At 41.5% G+C, this 18089-nt stretch overlaps 3 protein-coding genes and 1 long non-coding RNA gene across 9 annotated transcripts; 2 read left to right on the plus strand and 2 right to left on the minus strand.

The window, feature by feature from the left end:
* Positions 1-1519: 1519 nt before the first annotated feature.
* LOC135645278 (uncharacterized) lies at positions 1520-6001 on the minus strand. 3 transcript variants are annotated; one of them, XM_065163508.1, is made up of 10 exons: positions 5836-5997; positions 4431-4591; positions 3539-3670; positions 3392-3442; positions 3027-3123; positions 2783-2829; positions 2412-2628; positions 2151-2280; positions 1940-2051; positions 1520-1858 (listed from the first exon to the last, which is right to left on the minus strand). In XM_065163508.1, the coding sequence occupies exons 1-10, from the start codon at positions 5888-5890 to the stop codon at positions 1784-1786; spliced, it is 1077 nt and encodes a 358-aa protein (XP_065019580.1). In that variant the 5' UTR covers positions 5891-5997; the 3' UTR covers positions 1520-1783. The 3 variants fall into 3 exon arrangements, with proteins under 3 accessions (XP_065019580.1, XP_065019582.1, XP_065019581.1); XM_065163510.1 differs by having other exon boundaries at positions 2009-2051; positions 5836-5996; XM_065163509.1 differs by lacking the exon at positions 3392-3442 and having other exon boundaries at positions 5836-6001.
* A 468-nt stretch (positions 6002-6469) lies between these two features.
* On the plus strand, positions 6470-12817 carry LOC135645081 (probable magnesium transporter NIPA9). Of its 2 annotated transcripts, none has more exons than XM_065163151.1 (9): positions 6470-6715; positions 7993-8091; positions 8999-9128; positions 9791-9883; positions 10683-10739; positions 10871-10934; positions 11437-11557; positions 12056-12204; positions 12319-12817. In XM_065163151.1, exons 1-9 carry the CDS (start codon positions 6605-6607, stop codon positions 12536-12538), a joined length of 1044 nt encoding a protein of 347 aa, XP_065019223.1. In that variant the 5' UTR covers positions 6470-6604; the 3' UTR covers positions 12539-12817. The 2 variants fall into 2 exon arrangements, with proteins under 2 accessions (XP_065019223.1, XP_065019224.1); XM_065163152.1 differs by having other exon boundaries at positions 6472-6715; positions 9791-9879; positions 10876-10934.
* A 400-nt stretch (positions 12818-13217) lies between these two features.
* LOC135645080 (IQ domain-containing protein IQM1-like) lies at positions 13218-15582 on the minus strand. Its single transcript, XM_065163150.1, has 9 exons — positions 15125-15582; positions 14916-15030; positions 14752-14817; positions 14589-14677; positions 14429-14516; positions 14207-14344; positions 14030-14122; positions 13834-13935; positions 13218-13670 (listed from the first exon to the last, which is right to left on the minus strand). The coding sequence occupies exons 1-9, from the start codon at positions 15580-15582 to the stop codon at positions 13218-13220; spliced, it is 1602 nt and encodes a 533-aa protein (XP_065019222.1).
* Positions 13343-17456, plus strand: LOC135645082 (uncharacterized). 3 transcript variants are annotated; one of them, XR_010498660.1, is made up of 8 exons: positions 13343-13481; positions 13643-13712; positions 14351-14544; positions 14623-15060; positions 15213-15786; positions 15870-16097; positions 16237-16520; positions 16789-17456. It is a non-coding gene; the product is annotated as an uncharacterized LOC135645082 (long non-coding RNA). The 3 variants fall into 3 exon arrangements; XR_010498659.1 differs by having other exon boundaries at positions 13398-13536; XR_010498661.1 differs by having other exon boundaries at positions 13398-13536; positions 16268-16520.
* The last annotated feature ends 633 nt before the right edge of the window (positions 17457-18089 follow it).

Consider the following 18089-nt stretch of genomic DNA (forward strand, 5'->3'; position numbering starts at 1 on the left):
TGTGCCGCCTTTAAGATGCTTGTGATTAGAATTGGCGTTGATCTGCAATTGTTGTAGAACAAGGTCTCAAGTACAAACCGATCATCACAGGTCCAGTCGTCGATACTAGATGATTTGTTTACAATTATTTTGCTATTTTTATTTTATTCAGTGATTTCGAGTGGAATATTGGAAGTGATGCCATATTTCCACTCATTTTGACGATTTGTCATTGAGAGCCTTATGAAGGATTTATGCTGCAGCCCAACATGTTTAGATTGCCACTATAAGTGCTTACAACCCCCTATGATTAATAGTGGTTTTTATATGAAAATTTTTCTAGCATCCATAACTTTATATTTCTTTTTCATATTTCGTGTTCTTCGCTATTGCTCGGATTTGGCTCAATTAATTCTTCCAACGTTTGTGTCAAATTGAGATTGGCATATTATTAGTGATATGCAGGTAATAATTGAGAATATCTACGCGCCATTTACAACCGTCACCATCTCCGGCGGCGACTATATATACTTACGATTTGAATCCCCTGCATTCTTTGATTGCGGCGATCGCTCTCCTCCTCGTGGCAGAATTCTCCTTCCTCACGAATGTCTACGGCGGCCATCCCGAGCGTATCTCACCGGTACCTCTTTCTCCTCCTCCTATCGGAACTCTCATTCTTTAGGCGTTGGGGATGATCTGGGGTTAGGGTTCGAGAAACGGTGCGAAGTTGCAATTTTGGTAGTGGATCGATGGCTCGATGGATCGATTTGTTTTGCATCCGTGCGTGATCGAAACTAGGTTTTCCATGAGCATGAATGGTTCTTCTTGAGGAGCGTGAGCGCTCGATTGGGGAAGGACAAGCGGGCGTCTCGCAGCGCCGGATGGGGCCGATCGAGGGCAACCCAGGGCACCAGGGACGGGCCGAAGCTTCTGCTATGAAGTGCGCTCTCCTTCCGAATATGACGTGCGCGACTGCCTGATGGAGGAATACCCGACTCCAAAGGGACGGGCCGAAGCATCATCCATGCAAGAGAAATGTGGTAATGGTTGAGGAGGACGAGAAGAGCCCAGTGGCACTACATCAAACACCCTCGCGGCCCGGAGTTGGAGACAGCAGGCCAGCAAAATAAGGGAGGAGGATGGGAAAGGTAGTAGGACTCCTACAAGCTCCAATTATCCCCAAACTGAAGTAAATGGCGATTGCTACCGATTTCCTTTTGAGGAGAAGAAAGGAGACCTCGTAGGCACTGCATAAATCATCCCAATCGCTCCTCGACGCCACCCATCGACAAGTTGACAGTAGTAGCATCTAAGGAGGAGGAGACCTCGGTGGCACTGCATCTCCTCCTTGGAAGATTCGGTAGCAGGAGCAACTCCTTGAGGAGGAAGAGGAAGAAGAGGCCTTGATGTCACTGCATCTCCTCCTTGGATGCTACTGCTGTCAACTTGTTGATGCGTGGCGTCGACTGAGGTTTCCTTTTCTCCTTAAAAGGAAATCATAAATCGAAAGGTTGGAAATTTAGATATATGCATCCTGTCGAGAATGGAATGGGAAATCATATAACATAAACCGTGTTCAGAATGCAAGATACACATCTTACACAACAATTCCAGGTTCATAGTTGTTTCATCCAACTATATAAAGACCTAACTTGCAGGAACACGAGTGTCGGTAGACATTTTCTTTACATCGGACAGACAACAATCTCATACATTCTTGTTCCTGGATGAAAAGTTGATGTTCAGTGCCACACTTTGTTCTACAAGGGGTGATAAGCTGAAAGGTCCCACAGCAGCAAGCTTATAAATCCAGCATGCGCCCTCGGATTATTGCCTCGGCTTTCCTTACCTGCTTCACAGGCCCAATGATGAAAACCTACATAGAAAACATACAAGCTCGGTGTATAGTTCGAAACTAAGCCAATCATTCAAAGTTATGATGAATGTAGATGCTGACTCTTCCTATCCTTGTTTCACCGATTTCTGCGGAGCCAAAAGGTCCTTGCAGATTCAAAATGGCCTTTACCTTGTCGGGAGGGCCCTTTGCGCCACCAGTAATAATTTCCGCACTGCAAAAGAGGAAACAAAATAACACGTCAAGCAGAATATATCATCTACGGAGAAGCATCGGGGACATTTGTATTAGAATGTACAAAAGAAAAGCATACTGGCAAGATTCTTTCACGGACTGGATAGAGGCTCCCTTTCTCCCAATAACTCGCCCCATTTTCCCAGGAGGAACATTCAGGATGGATAGTATCTCCTCCTCAGGAACATAACCTTCCGCAACTATGTCATCTAGATAAGATGGCAGCACCCAAAATGACAACTCCCAAGTTAATACGTGTTTTGTTGTCCATAACTAAAAGACAGCCAGACCGGATCGACCAAGAAAACTTAAAGCAGTATGAGATACCGATGGTAAAGACCTGGAAGAGGGGGTAGGGATGGCCAATCTGCATAGTCATTGTCGTTGATGCAGAAACACCTACAGTAAAGTGAGCTACGAAGTGCAAGGTGCCACAAGGATTTCTTATTCAGTCTCTCCATCATTGAATGATAAATACTTAGGAGAAAGCGAACATCATCAGCAGCTGCTCGGATCATCATTTCAGACATTGGTCTGTAAGTCCAAAACTCAGGATCCTGAAAGGGCGGTGGAATGAAATGTCAGAAACACTTACTCACTTCCCACAAGAAGAAACATGAGTCATACGAGCTCCTTTTCAAAATCAAAGGACCACAGAATCGAACAACCACAGCGCTTCAAACTCATAAAATAGTTGCATCTTAGACTAACCTGTCTTAGCAGGACACGCACTTCCTCCTTTTCAAGATAGGATATTCCTGCATGAGGATGTTAGGGAATATTAAACCATATGAAAGGCGCAAAGAGAAACTGAAATCTGGTGAGGACTGGTCAATAAGAATTTAAAGGGATTACAAATTTATCTGACTTCTACCAAATGTATCCATGAAAATGCCAAAAGAAACTGGTAGAGAAGTTTATCATGGAAAATGAGAAGATACTATGAAAATTTTACCACAGTATCGAGGATCTGCGAGAAGCCCAACAAAAGAAATATGATCATTAAGCGATGGCTTCCTTCCTTCTTCCTCCTCTATCAAAGAATATGCAATCTACAAGGACGATAGCACCGATAATGTCATTGTCTCAAGAACTCTTCCATTCGCGTAATCATGTTCACATTTTCCTTTGCCAGCATCAAAAAGCAACTGCTGAATCAACTTATCGTCTGTGTCGTTAAGGGAAAGTTCTTTTTTTTCATAATGGCACTTGAAACTACAAGAAACTATACAGCCAAGCTAGAGTGGTGCATCGTAAATAAAGTTATATGGTGATGCACTTTCTCTTTGACAAGACAAAGAGGAAAACAATACCATTTACCTGGGTATCAAATACATTGTTCAGTTTTATGCCATATTGAAAATGTAAAGCCTGCATGCAGGTGGTAAATATTAGACGAACTTAATATGTAGTGAATAATATGAATGACCAAGAAGAACAATGAAAGCAACTAAATTGTGTGGAGACCTCACTATCCCGTTTGCAGTCATGAATTACTTTCATAATGTTAGTGGATTCAAGTGCAGGCTTACAGGCTTGGATAAGTAACTCCCCACCCTCTATAGCATCAACAAGGTATACGGCATTGGGAAGTGCAAGCTGAAAAAAACACAGCAAGATGGTAAGTAAATATAAACAACTAGAAAGATGATCGACGTGAGAAGACATTAACTGCATTATATTCAGGGTCAACTTCATGGAAAGAATTATAATAAAGGCATCATAATAAATATCAAGCATCCACAACATCCTTTTCACTTTCAACTATAAGATGTAAAGATGACTAATCGTGAAAAGATTATTGCTACAAATGTCTATCATCCAATAAAGCTCGGCCTTCCAAACTCATCTTACAATTCGTTTTTAAAAGCAGCGAGATGGTAAGAAAATATAAACAACTCAAGGGATGATCAATGCGAGAAGACTTTTAACTGCACTATTCAGGGTCAATTGCATGGAAAGAATTGTAACAAAGGCATCATCATAAATATCAAGCACCCACAACATCCATTTCACTTTTTGCATAATCAGAGCTAAAGATGACTAATCATGAAAAATATTACTATAAATGTCTATTATCCAATAAAGTTGAACCTTCCAAATTCATCATATGGTTCCCTTTCAAAGCATGTATTAATGGGTAAGAGCTCAATGCGTTAGAAATTATTTGCATGTTTGGGAAAGTGGAGATTCTTGTGAGGAACATACATGGCACAATCTAATCAATTCTAGAAAGATAACTAATTAACTAAAACATGAAATAAGAGCTTGAATAAGCATAACTGAAAATATGAGAAAGAATTCATTCAAATGAGGTTCTTCATGGTCAAGAAATAACCAAAAAAGGTAACTAACTCACCTGCATTACACATAAAGCTCCATGTCGACAGAGGTCGATTCCCTCACAATCAAATCCGATGACCACCTGCCTATCCACCGGAGGATCAATAAATTCAGGTGGTAATTGGGAAGCATGGGTGACAATATGGATAGGGACCACTGGAAACTCAGATTTACTGTCTGAAGGACATAATAAGAATACTAGCGATTATTTGTAGGAAACTCTGGATGGTCAAAGTTATAGAAACCATTAATATAATGAGAAATAGCATAAAATAAGGAACGACAGATGATATGGAATATATATACACATATTGCATTTAACAGAACAGAAACTGGATAAAATAATGAACACCTGGTACAGGTTAAAGTGACAAAATATTCGACCAGTAAAAGAAGTTTTGATCCTTCTTGAGTTATGAAAGATCATATTTAGTTAAAAATTGTTAGTTATTTATTAATATAAATTTGTTTTCAAATTGTTCATAACAAATTCAAGAAATTGTAAATAAAAGGTTAATGAAGCTACATGTTTACAATATATGTTTTTGCATGGAACTTCTAATGCCCTCTATATCCATTATCATGTTTACAACATATGACAGAGGATTGAAACAAGTTAATAACAGTTGTTAAATAAGTTTCTTTTATCTTGTTCCTTTCGAGTCAACCATTTTAGCTCATTGCTGTATTACAGCAAAAATCACATTGATGTCAACTTCCAATGCAGGTACTTTCTTTAGTAGGACCTGATGCATCAAATGTCAATTTATTGTTCAGCTGCAATGAAGCTTCTTTGTTCTCAATCAATAAAATGAAAGGTAGTGCAGATGTGTTCAGGTTTCTACTTTGGTCCTGTTGAAAATGTCAAATTTCACCTTCAAACTATTCTCTCTCTACTCATATCCACAATAAAACCAACTACCATAGATGAGTCTTTTCCACAATGATGCTGATCATTGAAGGCAAACCTAGCATCACTGCAGATGTCATTTCAATTTCTTTAATGTGGAATGAAATTTCCATCAACAGTTCCAGTAAAAAAACCCTATCAACAATCGCAAATTTCCCGGTCTACCTATGTCAAATCTACAACAGGATATGCATACATACGTCAAAAAGTAAACTTTCGCAAAAATTACTCATATATAATGATCAAAATCTCCAATTTATGAAACCCCAGGGCATATAGCGTAAGAAAGAAGGCATGGAACAACTGAACAGACCATGGATTCAGAATTAGGATCCTGAAAGATGAAAACTAAGCGAAAACCCAAAGACATAAGTAGAAAATACGAGACAACGACGATCAGAACAACTCAAATAGAGAACAAGAGAAATCAATAGCACAAAAGAGCAGCGCAAAATGCGATAAGCAAGTCGCAGGAACGATCAGAGGAACGAGGGGAGTGAGCCTGAAGAACCTGGATCGATCGGGAGAGGAACTTTAGCCAGGTTAAGGAGAGGATCGGAAGCCATCGCGATCACCGCGAGGGTTTCGAGAAAGATAGGAGGAGAAGCGTTGTCGATCTTAAAAGGGAAACGGAGTCACGCCGCGGCTTGCAGTCGGAAGCGGACGCCTTCGTGGGATGCGTCGGTCCGCTTAGAAAGAGGTGGGTACCACAGCATATAGTTATTGGATATGCGCCACCTCGGCACCCTGCGCCTCGCGCACCGGATCTCCGTATACCAACGGATTCGGCTCATCTCGCACACAGCTCCGAAATATGATGTCGATGCTCCATTAATGGATCATTTGAATCCGAATCCGATCAGATTATTTCCAGCACAGTTCGGAGCAATTGGATGGCGTCCATAAACCAACGGATTCGGGTCGAGTCTCGTATGCAGCTCCGAAATGGATTATCTCAATCCGATTCCGGCAAGCTTATCTTGGGGTCATTTGGCGTCAATTAAACGCACATTATGATGTGTCAACCACGTTAGAAGATTAAGTGTCAATTTGACTTATGGTTTAAGACATTAACGTAGTTATTGACCAAAATTATTAGGATTGGTTGACTTTTCGGTGTGGCTCGATCAAATCACCCTTCGATTTGGATCTCTTAGGTCTCTCTCTCTCTCTCTCTAAATGGAGCGATCAAGCGGAAGCCCCCGAGAATTGCCAAGAAAATAGAGGGAAAAGCTCAAAAGGAAGAAGGGAGGGAGGGAGAGAGAGAGAGGGAGAGAGGGATGTGGGAATCGATATGCTTGACGCTCATGGCGACGGCGGGGAACAACATCGGCAAGGTCCTCCAGAAGAAGGGCACCGTCATCCTCCCTCCCCTCTCCTTCAAGCTCAAGGTTTCGATTCTTCATTCCCCTTATATTCGCCTCGTCTGCAAACCCTACAATCGAATCCAGTTTTTCGGCGCAATGTTATTCCCATCGTGTCATGCTTCTTGAATTGAGTATAGATTGGTTTGACGTTTGTATCTTTGGGGAATCCCTTCGGGATCCGAAGTGCAAGTCCTCCGATTTGTTTGACCTTCTTTACGTTTTTTTCTTTCCCCAACCCGCAGGTGGCAGGAGATGCCGTTAGAGTTTCTTGGATTGTGTGTTTTATCTCTGGCTATGTTGATCTTTTGTGCGATAGCTTGCCGGAAATGATTGTTCGTTTGGTCGCTCAATATCCCCGATTGATCTGCAAACCTTGCAACCGAATCCTGTTTTCGGTGACATTTTTTTCCCATCATGTCGCAAGCGATCAAGAAACATCTTGGATTCTTGAATTGATTAGAGGTTGGTTTGACGTTTGTGCCTTTGGGGAACCCTTTCGGGGATCGGAAATGCAAGTACTCCCATCCGTTTGAGCTTCTTTCCGTTTCATTCTCTTCCCAAACCGCAGGTCTTAGGAGACGCGGTTAGGGTTTGTTGGATCGGAAATGATGCTTATGTTTCGTTTCTCAATAATGATCTTCGTCGGTCATTCAAGATGGGTGGCCGCTCCCGGATGCTTCTTGATGACGGTTTCGGGGTTTAGAATCGTTGATAGATCTGTTTCTTTGATGGATCTTGATGCGTATCTTTTGATTTGCACAATATTGTTCGTAAGACATGAGGTCTCACAATCAACCTTGAGATGAATGGTGCCACTCAAATGTTTTTGTTCAAATTTCAGCTATTCCCTCCAATAATCTCTTTTCAAGTCTGCTTTGGGATGTCTTAAGAGGCCCTCATCTAATTCTTGTAGAGATAAGCATGATAGGTTTCTTGTCTGGATTCGGTTGATATGTTATGAACATGTAAGTTTCTTGACAAGATTTTCTTCTTATACCCTATCCATGAAGCATTTCTTCTGTGCCACTTTTTTTCCTTTTCTAAAGCAAGTGGCATATTTCACATAATAAATTTCATCTTTGCATATTCACATTGTTATACGAGTTTGCTCTATCATTTTATACTCTTCTGTCTTGCACTCCAGGATACATTAATTTGCTCATGTTTGGTTTCCTGTCATTTGAATTTTAACATTTAGATTTGCATTTTTTTGGTATGTTATTGATCAGATAGAGTTTTTGTTTATAAAATGCAAAGTATAAACAAGTATGACCTGAATTGCTTTCTCTTTTTGCTTTTAGGTGATCAGCGCATATATTTCAAACAAATTGTGGGTTGTAGGATTTCTTATGGATATATCTGGGGCTATTTTGATGCTGAGGGCATTATCTCAAGCTCCGGTGAGTTGATTTATGCATCAAGTTTCCATCTTTCAATCAATATCTCTATAAAATGGATTAAACTTTATTTCTGTATTATCTGATTCTTATATGTCATGTCTGTTTGTTTCCCCTTTTTCTTGATCTTATTTTTGATTGACATGTACCTTTAAGCTAGCACTTATGCATTTAAAAAAAAGTGAATGAGCACCTAAATATAGCAATTCCAGATAGCATCTTAGCCTAGTGCCCTAATGTAGAGGCCACAATCTGCCCCATCCATTGTGCATATTGTTTGTGATCTATGGTATGACACTCATTTATTTAATGTTTAATGTGCTTTATGTGCACCACAATGTGATCAAACAAGTGTTCCTCGATTTTTTTTTCTTATTTTTGACAGTATTTGGAAATGACATCTTTTGTTTGTTTTGTTAATGAAATTTGTTGGTTCTTCACTCTCATGTTAACTAATTTGTGACTTAGTTCAATTTCTCTGCTTGCATGAAATAATTTGATAGTTTTATTCTGATGACCATTAATTGGGCCAGTAGATATATTTGTAGTATAGATTTCAAGAGGTTGGATCCTTTTTTTTTCGGAGGTTGTAAAAGTATATGTAAGAGAAACGGTTGGGTTGGCGCATGATCTTCCTAACAGTGAGGTCTGTGGAGGGTTGATGTATGTAGCCTTGGCCTTAAAGCTTCAACATGAAAGGTGTTTCCATGATCAGAGGGCTGCTCACCCAGGTTACAAGGAAGGAATCTTAACACCCGTAGTTTAGAAGGCTGTTGTGGATGTCCGCTTTATTAGACATACATTTGATTGTCAAAATGAAAATGAATCTCACTGCAAATGTTACTGCACAAAGCCATGTTTTTATCTTCCTGCACATATTAGTAGAATATTGTTGACATTCATTTTGCAGGTTTCTGTAATACAACCAGTTTCTGGCTGTGGGCTTGCTATACTTTGTGTTTTCTCTCATTTTTATCTCAAAGAAGTGATGAATGCTCTTGACTGGGTGGGGATTGCATTGGCTGGTGCTGGCACAATAGGTAATGGAAGTTGATAAGAATCCTCATATTGGTTTGTTATTATTCTATAACAATAATGACAACAAGTTGTTAGTTAGTTATTTATTCTATCTTCTCATAAACGCTTAATATGAGTTTCTTAAGATGCCATTTCTTTCCTTCTAAAATTTGTAGAATAGTTAAAGGGAGCCAATTTAGAAACTTGTAATACATTAAGATTAAACCTTCCAGATAAATTTCCTCCCTGAAAAGTCAGTGCTAATCATAGCCTAAGTCTTTGAGAATTCAGTATGTATCATTCATAACATCACTTGATTTATTGTGCGCAAAAATAATTGGGTCTTATTTTACTATACAATTTATTTTTCGAAGCCTTTTGCAGAAACAGCAAATAATATTTAATATTTTCTGAAATAATAATGTATACAATTTCTGGTTAGATCCATATATTTATCTATATGTAGGTTTTCCTTTGTGGTAAACCATGTAATTTTTGTATGTTGTGTTTCATGATTCACATCATTTTCCGAGTCTTATTTGAAAGCAGTATTTTACGGTCTTGAATAGCTTTTTCCAATATATAGGACCTTCAGTAGAGATCACCAAGTGCCTACTAATTATACTGTTATGGCAAAAGATGATTCCAGTATAAGTTGTTGGATTTGTCTGTATTATTGTTGCAGGAGTTGGCTTTGGAGGGGAGGAGCAAAATGGTTCAATAGTCTCTCTTTTCCACTTACCTTTGATGGGCTTCTCGGTTGCCTTGTTGTTTGTAGGTATCATGCTCTGTACACCACCGTTCAGCATTGCTAGGAAAAGATTTGTCCTTCTTATAAATAGTGAGGATATCTTAGTTTCTTTGTGTGCGACGGGACTCCCTATAACTAGTGTTTATTGATCCAGTGGGTGGTGATTGGGACCATTGGGTGTCCCTGCCTTATGTTTATGTTCTTATGATTTCAATCGTTGCATGTTTTTTGTGCACTAACACTCTTTGCAACCTTGATTTGCTGCTCGTGTTTATGATCTATGGCAAACACTAATGGTCATGGAATTCTATACAAGTGGTAGTTTGTGGACCTTCCATGCGGAAACCCTCTTTCCCCTTTCTCCTTATCTGAAGACGGATTTAATGTACATTTTGTGATCTATTTTTTGAAACTGTTTCTTCTGTCTTATGGCATTATAGTATTGTTTTGATAAATACTTCTTGACATCACATCTTTTATCTGGTGTCATGGCTGCTTAGGCCTAGCAATTGGATGTGATAAGAGTTGACAAGTAATTGTAGTTGCAATTCACACAGTCTCAGAATAGATATATGGCCATATGCTGTAGGCATCTTTATCACTGTAGCTATGTTTGTCGTTGCACTACAAGAGATTAAATGTGAAAGTCAAGGTATTCTTTTTTTGTTCTTTATTGGGGATGGGATTTGTCTCATTAGTTAGTCTTTATGCTCATGCTTCAGTATAATACTTCGAGTGAATAAAATTAGAATGAATGTAGTGCTTTTGTTGTCTTGGGTATCGAAATTTATTCAATTAACCCTTGATGGTTCGCATGGCAATTCAGGCTCTTCTGGATACATGGCTGCGCATTTACAAGAGGCGAAGGCAAGATCAAGAACTGGTAAATTCTCTTATGCCCTTCTGCTACTGAAGTAAGCACTGTTTTTAGTTCCTGCTCTTTTTCTTTACCTTCCTTCCTATTTGTTTTTGTATCAATTTGATCGTTGTGACATCTAATGTAATCATCTTAAGCACAGATGCATTCTGAAGTCATAGAGGAAATAATATTTGGCTTGGAATCGGGCATTTTATTTGGGTGATGTTCCTTTAACCTTTTACATCCTGCCATTGGTTTAATTTTGATGCATTTTAATTTTTTTTCCTTTTATGTTACATGCATATAATCCACAGAAAATTTTGCTTTAGACAGGAAGAAAGTTATTACTTGTTTATACAAAATATGCAATTTCCATTGCCAGAAGCGTCAGTGCATTGGTTGTCCTCTTGCATTCTTTGTCATTTCAGTTCTTAAAGTATTGGGACCACCTGTCCGTCTTGAATTCCATACATGTTCTTGAATACTGTTTCTATATTATGTTCTTGAACATTCTGTTAAGGACATAAGTTCAGTATATTCCAGCTCGATATATGGAGAGGAATGTGTAAATATATGTGTCCCATCCAAACTCATAGTGTCATTCCAAATTATACTGTTAAATTTGAGTTATTTTTAATTATTGAGCCTCATATAACAATTGGTATAACTTAGCTTTGAGATTGCAATTAGCAAATACTAAAACCATGCTGGTAATTTACAGGATGGCATCTGTTATATCAAAGATGGGCTTTGTATTTTCAGAGCAGGGCTTCTCAAAGATCGTGGTACCTATATGCATTTCCATCAGCATCTGCTGCAGTGCTACTGGATTTGTTTATCAGGTAATTTCATTAAATGCTTTCAGCTACATCAGTTTGGTTCAATTCTTTATTAGTTTATATCAATATGGGCCAAATTAATCACTTGTTATACGGCTAGCTGTCCCATCAAGTTGAAACAATTTCACTTGAGTTATATGGACTGACGAGATTAAAGATGAATATTTGTTGGGAAAGTTTTTTTGGGCATCAATTATTTTCTCTCAACTTCATATCATGGACCGCTGATGAGGCTCTTACAATCCAGTGATGTGGGTCAAAGTTGTTTCTACTTTCTACAAAGGGTGTGACAGAATAGATCCCTGATTTTACAAGTGCTTTACTTTTCTGATGCCCATTAGCTTGTAGATTTTGCACACTTCTAAAAAGAAGATAACTGGTCAATCTTTTGTGTTGCAATATCCATTTGGCATATTGAAAGTCAAACTAAGCTCCACACTGACATGAAACTTATTTATATAGTTCAACTGATTGTAGTCTAATATATATGGATTCTGACAGACCCGAGGCCTGAAGCATGGAAGGGCTATTGTGGTATCCACATGTGCAGCTGTGGCATCAATTGTTACTGGTGTTCTGGCTGGTATGCTTGCTCTGGGCGAACACATGCCTACTTCTCCTGTTGCCCGTGTCACTCTCTTGCTTGGATGGTAACGTCACTAACTGTAGATGAATTTTGTTTGATGAAGTGTTGTTCTTTGATTGAGATACTTTGTTCTTTCTGTTGGAGGGGGTTTCAATATATGTTCTCTAACTGTTTGCAGGCTCTTCATTATTCTTGGGGTAATTCTCCTTGTTAGTTCAACCCGATTGATGGCACTTCTACCTAGGCCTATCCGGCGCCATCTGAGAAGCAACCTTGAGAAAAATCAGAATCTCAGACGATCGGGTTCGGTACGTGCCAAGGATCCTAGCCCAAGTGCAGTAATTCAAGCATCCACGCTGCATCATCTGGTAACTTCTCCGGCAAAAGAGAAGGCGTAGCAGTCATGAAACTAGTTAAGAAGAACACATCGATGACTGTTTCTTACTTCTCGGGCAGCGGTCGGCTTGATTTTAAATGCAGCATTGAGCTTGTAAGCTTTGCTGCAATTCCCTACCAGGGATGTAGTCTAATGGGCTGTGTTGTTTACTTACTGGTCTTCATATTGTATTTTTCATTTGTTTTGTATGCCCCTGTTATCTAGATGACCATTTTTGCACTGGTCTTGTATGCCATTTTTCTACTAAGATTTTTCTATAATTGAACTGTTCTTTTTTCAATTCAGACTATCCTGCTTGGCTTCGAAGATGAGTTCTCTACTAATAATTCCTCATCTCAAAATGTTATCTTTATTTCTCTCAAATAGTCTGTCTCAAGCAGGGAGATGGAGACCAAACTTGGTCTTTCCAGCCGCAAACAAAAAAAAAAGAACTCAATTTTCCAATGCTAAAAGAATTATCTGTAATCCATTTGCATTGAAATTTACAGGAACAAATAATGTTGTACGTCAGATTCCTGCACGGACAACTGCCTTTGATGGTAATGCAAAAGAATTCAATAACTAACTCTGCTTCACCTTCGCCAACAATAACTAACAAAAGAATTCAATTCACTTCTGCTTCCTAAGGGGTTCTTATTCTTGGACCAGTTTATGTGGGCCACCAAGCAATCACCTCACCTCTAGGGTTTGGGAAGAGTCAGCGAGACTATGGGCGGGGTGGGAATGCCCATGTACTGAAGCCTGGGGGACAGCCTGAGCCTGGGGCTCGGTCGCGGCGACGGGATCGGGACCGGGACCTTGTTCGCAGCAGGCGAAGCGACCAACCTGGGCGACAGGTTCACTTGCTCGAGCGCCTTGGATTGGAGATCCGCCGGGTAGTCCCGGACGCAGCCGATGCGAGCCCCCGCGCCGGTGGTCCATCTGCACGACAGCCGCCTCCCGAGGTCGAACGCCATTGCTGCCTTCTCCCTGCTTGCGTCGCTTTGCTCCTTTGGTTCCGTAGGTTCTTCGTTCGCGATTTCGTCTTCGCTCTTAGCCTTCTCCTCCACCGCAGCAACAACCGCTTCGACTGCGACCTCAACATCGTCATCCTTCTTGTGTGCAGGGAACTCATCGTCATCGACGGAGCACTTCTGAGAAGCAAAAGGCACGAGTGGGTTGGTTAAATGCCCCAGGTATGAATGATTAGGTATCACGCAAACGATTAGATCTGCTCTGAAATGGTGCACGGTTCGTGTGGTAGGAGCCCTCTTCGGTGTTCATAAGATGCAACATCAGGGAAGAAGATGGATTTACCTTGACATTGGTGAGGTCTACATGGTTGTCCCCAAGGAAACTAATGAACTCCCTAAAATTATCTTCTGTCGGGAGGTAGTGTCCGCTGTACGGCCATATAGCCTGAGGCAATCATCAAATTGTACCAAGAGTTTTACATCAGCCTCAACTTTGGCTCCATCTCAACATAGGTGGTCTGCAATTAGGCAAATCATACCTCGATTCTGCCTTCTTTGGCGACCAGCCTTCCTGCAGCTGTCGTAGCTCCCCCAGCTAAAAAGCTCGAGTGTTGGAATGTGCCTTTGTTCTTCTGTTCATCCACAAAAAAGTTTGCTTTAGGAGGCTGAGCTCATAAGTATGAACAGTTAGTTCCAAGCATGGATATGATGTGCACCTTCCCCACATACAGTGCTCTTGATGTGCTGAGCACAAAGATCCACTTGCAACCTTCAGTGGTGTTCACCGGCATTCCACTTTGTTTGTAGACGAGCTTCCCATTCTCCACGATGACTTCGTATGCTTCCCTCTCTTTCTGCAGGGTGGTGAACACAGTACAATGTATGGTCAGATACACCTTCGCATCACTCCACCAGATAAGGTCACAAGGAGAGCTTACCGGACCAAGATAGCTGATGCACTGCTTTTGAAGCTTGCTTCTTGGGCACCTCTCCAGATTTACTTCTCTTCCGTCTCCGACGTCCAACCTTCACATTCGACCAAAGGAAGGAACAGGTGAGCATTTCTCACTGAAAGACTTGTGTCATTTCTGTGCTTACCAGTAGAAAAATGGTTGTGTGCTTTCGCTTCCAGACCAGACATCATAATACAAATGCAAGTTGTGCCCATAGCGATGCCGGGGATCAATCTGCACGGTGCCCGGTTGTGGATTAGATTACCATAAAGCCATCTCTCTGTGCTACCAAGGAAGAGGATACTCACGGCTTCTAACCAATGTTGCAGTGCTAGCTTCTGAGCCTTTTCATCTTTGGAGAGGCCCTTACCGACCTGAGAAAAATGGATGCACACACATATCATATTGATTGGATATACATTGGAACAATTATATAGCTTATGCGTCATGACATATCAATCCGATCGATTACCCTGGCTGCTCTTCTTTTCGCTCTTGCCCATTTAGAGACTGCAGGTTCTGGCTTCTCGACGTCGAAGAACAAGATGGAACTACGCTTGAGAGATGCGAAATCCAGTGCCTTCCACCTGCAAAAGGGGATTGTTTTTCTTTTTGAGGTAAAACGAGAACAGAGATCTTCTTCTAGTTTTTGACTTGTGCCAGGTGAAGTTGGAGACGCACCAGAGTTCCTCCACCACCACCGCACAATCTGCTAGGTTTCTTCTGGTTCGGTAGCTCTTGTAGACCTTCTGCAGCTTGGTTGCTGCAGCGTCAAGCTCGCTCGAAGGCCGAGGGGAAGAGAGCTCGACGAGCTGTTGCGGGAGCTTCACATGGGGCACCGCAAAGTTCATCGGCACCTTGAGACAAGATGGCTGCAACGTAACATCATCATCATCTGCGGCTTGTTCTCCGATGGGAACGGATGCGTCGAGCTTTGGTGTCTCAGGTTCCCAGTTCCTGAAGCTTAATGATCTCTCCGTCACGGCGTCATCGCACGCACCAGAGACCATCCTGTTCGACGAATTGCTCCTTCCGAAACTGAGTGATCTCAAAATCCTATTGGCCTTCTTTTCACCGAGGCTAATGGATCCGGCTGCAGCAAACCAATTCCACAAGGGCACGGAGAAGGATAAGCCCATGGAAGTGCTGCCCCTGTTAGATTACAAAGGTCCAACCACAACAACCATGTCACGGAGCAGTAAAGCCAGCATCATCGCATCTCCGACAAATAGATCAGTAGATGGAAGAGGCAGAAGAAAGAGGGAGCGGAACAAGCTTAGTTCAACGTACCTAGCAGATCACAGAAGGAACCCGACTGCTCGGATGAGAAGAAAGCTGAGAAGGTATTGGTGTTGCACGCCTCTTACTCGCCATTTATATATGCATAAAAGAAACTCACCATTGTTTATTGTAATCCGAGATGCAGGTAAGGAGGACGATGCCACTGAGCAGTGCTCCGTTCCTGGAATGAGCTCTGTGAAAACTCAACTTTCCATCTCCTTCAAAGGAGAGAGAGAGAGAGAGCACAGCTTTTTTGAAGCCTGTGTTGGATTAAATTATGGCTGCTGCATGACTAACCATCCCCACTACCCAACTTGCTTAGATTTTATATGACCATTTGAGAGATGCGCTGTTGGATTTGTTTTGCTTTCAAGTACGGTATCATCCACTTGAGACTCACTTTCTCCTTTATATATGTGTGTATATATGGTTTGCTCTTAAAATCTCTTAAGAAGCATTACAAGGATATATAAGATTATATGAAGCTGACTATTTAAATTGTCTGCTGGCAGGGATTGACCATTGACTTTTTAGTGCCCACAGGAGGTAGGCGTTTCTTCCTTGCCAAAGAAAAGGATGATTTCAGCTCCAAGCATACGTAATCAGATAAGTCCTTTTGACTATATATATATATAGTATACAGCATGAGTATATGTATAATAAGAACTCATGCATTCACATGCCTTTTCTAGCATTAAAGGAGCTCATCAACTGGATTCAATGAACTAATTTCAACTGGGCAGCTGCCCCCCTTGACTTTGAAGAGGTCTTAAGTTACTCCCACAGTACAGCAATGGTACCATATCTTCTTGAATAATACTGCAGTGGTCTTTTATAATTTCCAACCAAAAAAGTAATTGTTTATTCATTATTAAAAAATATTTAAATTATTTATTGTACAATGAAAGAGAAGAATTCTTTTCTTTTTTTTGTGGTTACTGTCTCATTCATTCCCTTCTACATGTCTCCTCTTTGCTTCTTCCATCTTTTATAACATTGTAAAAGCCACATTTATGATATTGGTTTAATTTACTGGAAATTAATTTAACCTATGGTTTGACTAGTTATACAGGAGAGCAAACAAGAGGCCAACCTATCTTCTCAATAGGAGAACAAAAGGCTCATGTGTCTGTGGGACATGGAACGGAGGTTCCTTGAAGCTTCACGGCTGCGAGCTCTCTCGTCAAAGAACAGCAGATCTCTCTCGGGAAAACAACAGAGTAAGACAAACAGGGAGTTGAAGGCCGAGAAAAAGATTCAACACTGGATTACATATTATATTATGTGGATTGCTCGGTTCTGCACATGCAAGCGTCCAAGAATCGAAAGAGCATTGCCACCGGAAATGCGCCTACTGTCTTTTTGACCCATATGCGGAGCTTGAATGCAGAGTCTGCGACCGGTGAGCTCGCTCGCTCGCGAGCTTTCAGCGGCGGAAAGGAGAAGTTGACACGTAGCCTGGTCAAATACCATGTCTTCTTCGGACTGCAATCCTGTGAGTACGTGTTGCCGTCCTCTCATTTTTAGGCTTGTTTGGGGTCATTCCGCTGCTTCCCAGAAAAACCAATGAGATTGTGCGTGTGGGGTGAAGGAGACGGGCACGGTTGGTAGCTTTCCCCGCTGTTTCTTCTCCTTCGATTCCGAGAAGGTCGACTGTGCAGCAGGAGGGGTTTCATATCCGGGGAAGGAGGAGGGCGGAAAGGATCCCCCGTCCTCCACGTTACTTCTTCAAGATCCGTGCACCAATTGCACGATTCTTAAAGCAGAGATGTCGAAGGTGACCGGGGTAAGCGTGACGGAAGTCTTTGACGTCCCCTTTTAAGATACGTGCATGGGCACATCGCATGCTGTCCGTTATGCCGCGTCGGTTGCACGAATTTTAAAGCAGAGATGTCGAAAGGTCCTCCTCGTAATGGATGTGGACGTGAAGGATCATGATGAACGAGCCCTTGACGTTCGTTCTTTAGGATTCGTGCAGGCGCAACATCGCACTTAGGTGTGCAGCGTTACCCGCACGATTTCTAAAGCAGAGATGTCGGAAGGCCTCTCCCGGCAACGGATGGATGCAAAAGGTAACGGAAGTCCTTCACGCTCCTCCTTTGAGATCCGTGCAGTGGCACACACGTCCAGTCATTAGAAATCCGTGCAGGGGGTACCCGAGATAAATGTCGATGGTCTTCCGACGTGGGATGCGAATGTGAAAGATCTAAGTTTCCTGCTTTACGATCCGTGCAGACGCACACCGCACTTCGCTATGCCGTGTAGCTCGCACGATGTCTGAAGCGGACACGTCGAAGGTCTACCGACGACGTTCTTGCTCCAAGATCCGTGCTGGGTGATGGCACCTTGTCAAACCTCTGCACGA

The sequence above is a fragment of the Musa acuminata genome, chromosome BXJ3-8 (assembly GCF_036884655.1).
Source record: "Musa acuminata AAA Group cultivar baxijiao chromosome BXJ3-8, Cavendish_Baxijiao_AAA, whole genome shotgun sequence".
NCBI classification, from domain to species: domain Eukaryota; kingdom Viridiplantae; phylum Streptophyta; class Magnoliopsida; order Zingiberales; family Musaceae; genus Musa; species Musa acuminata.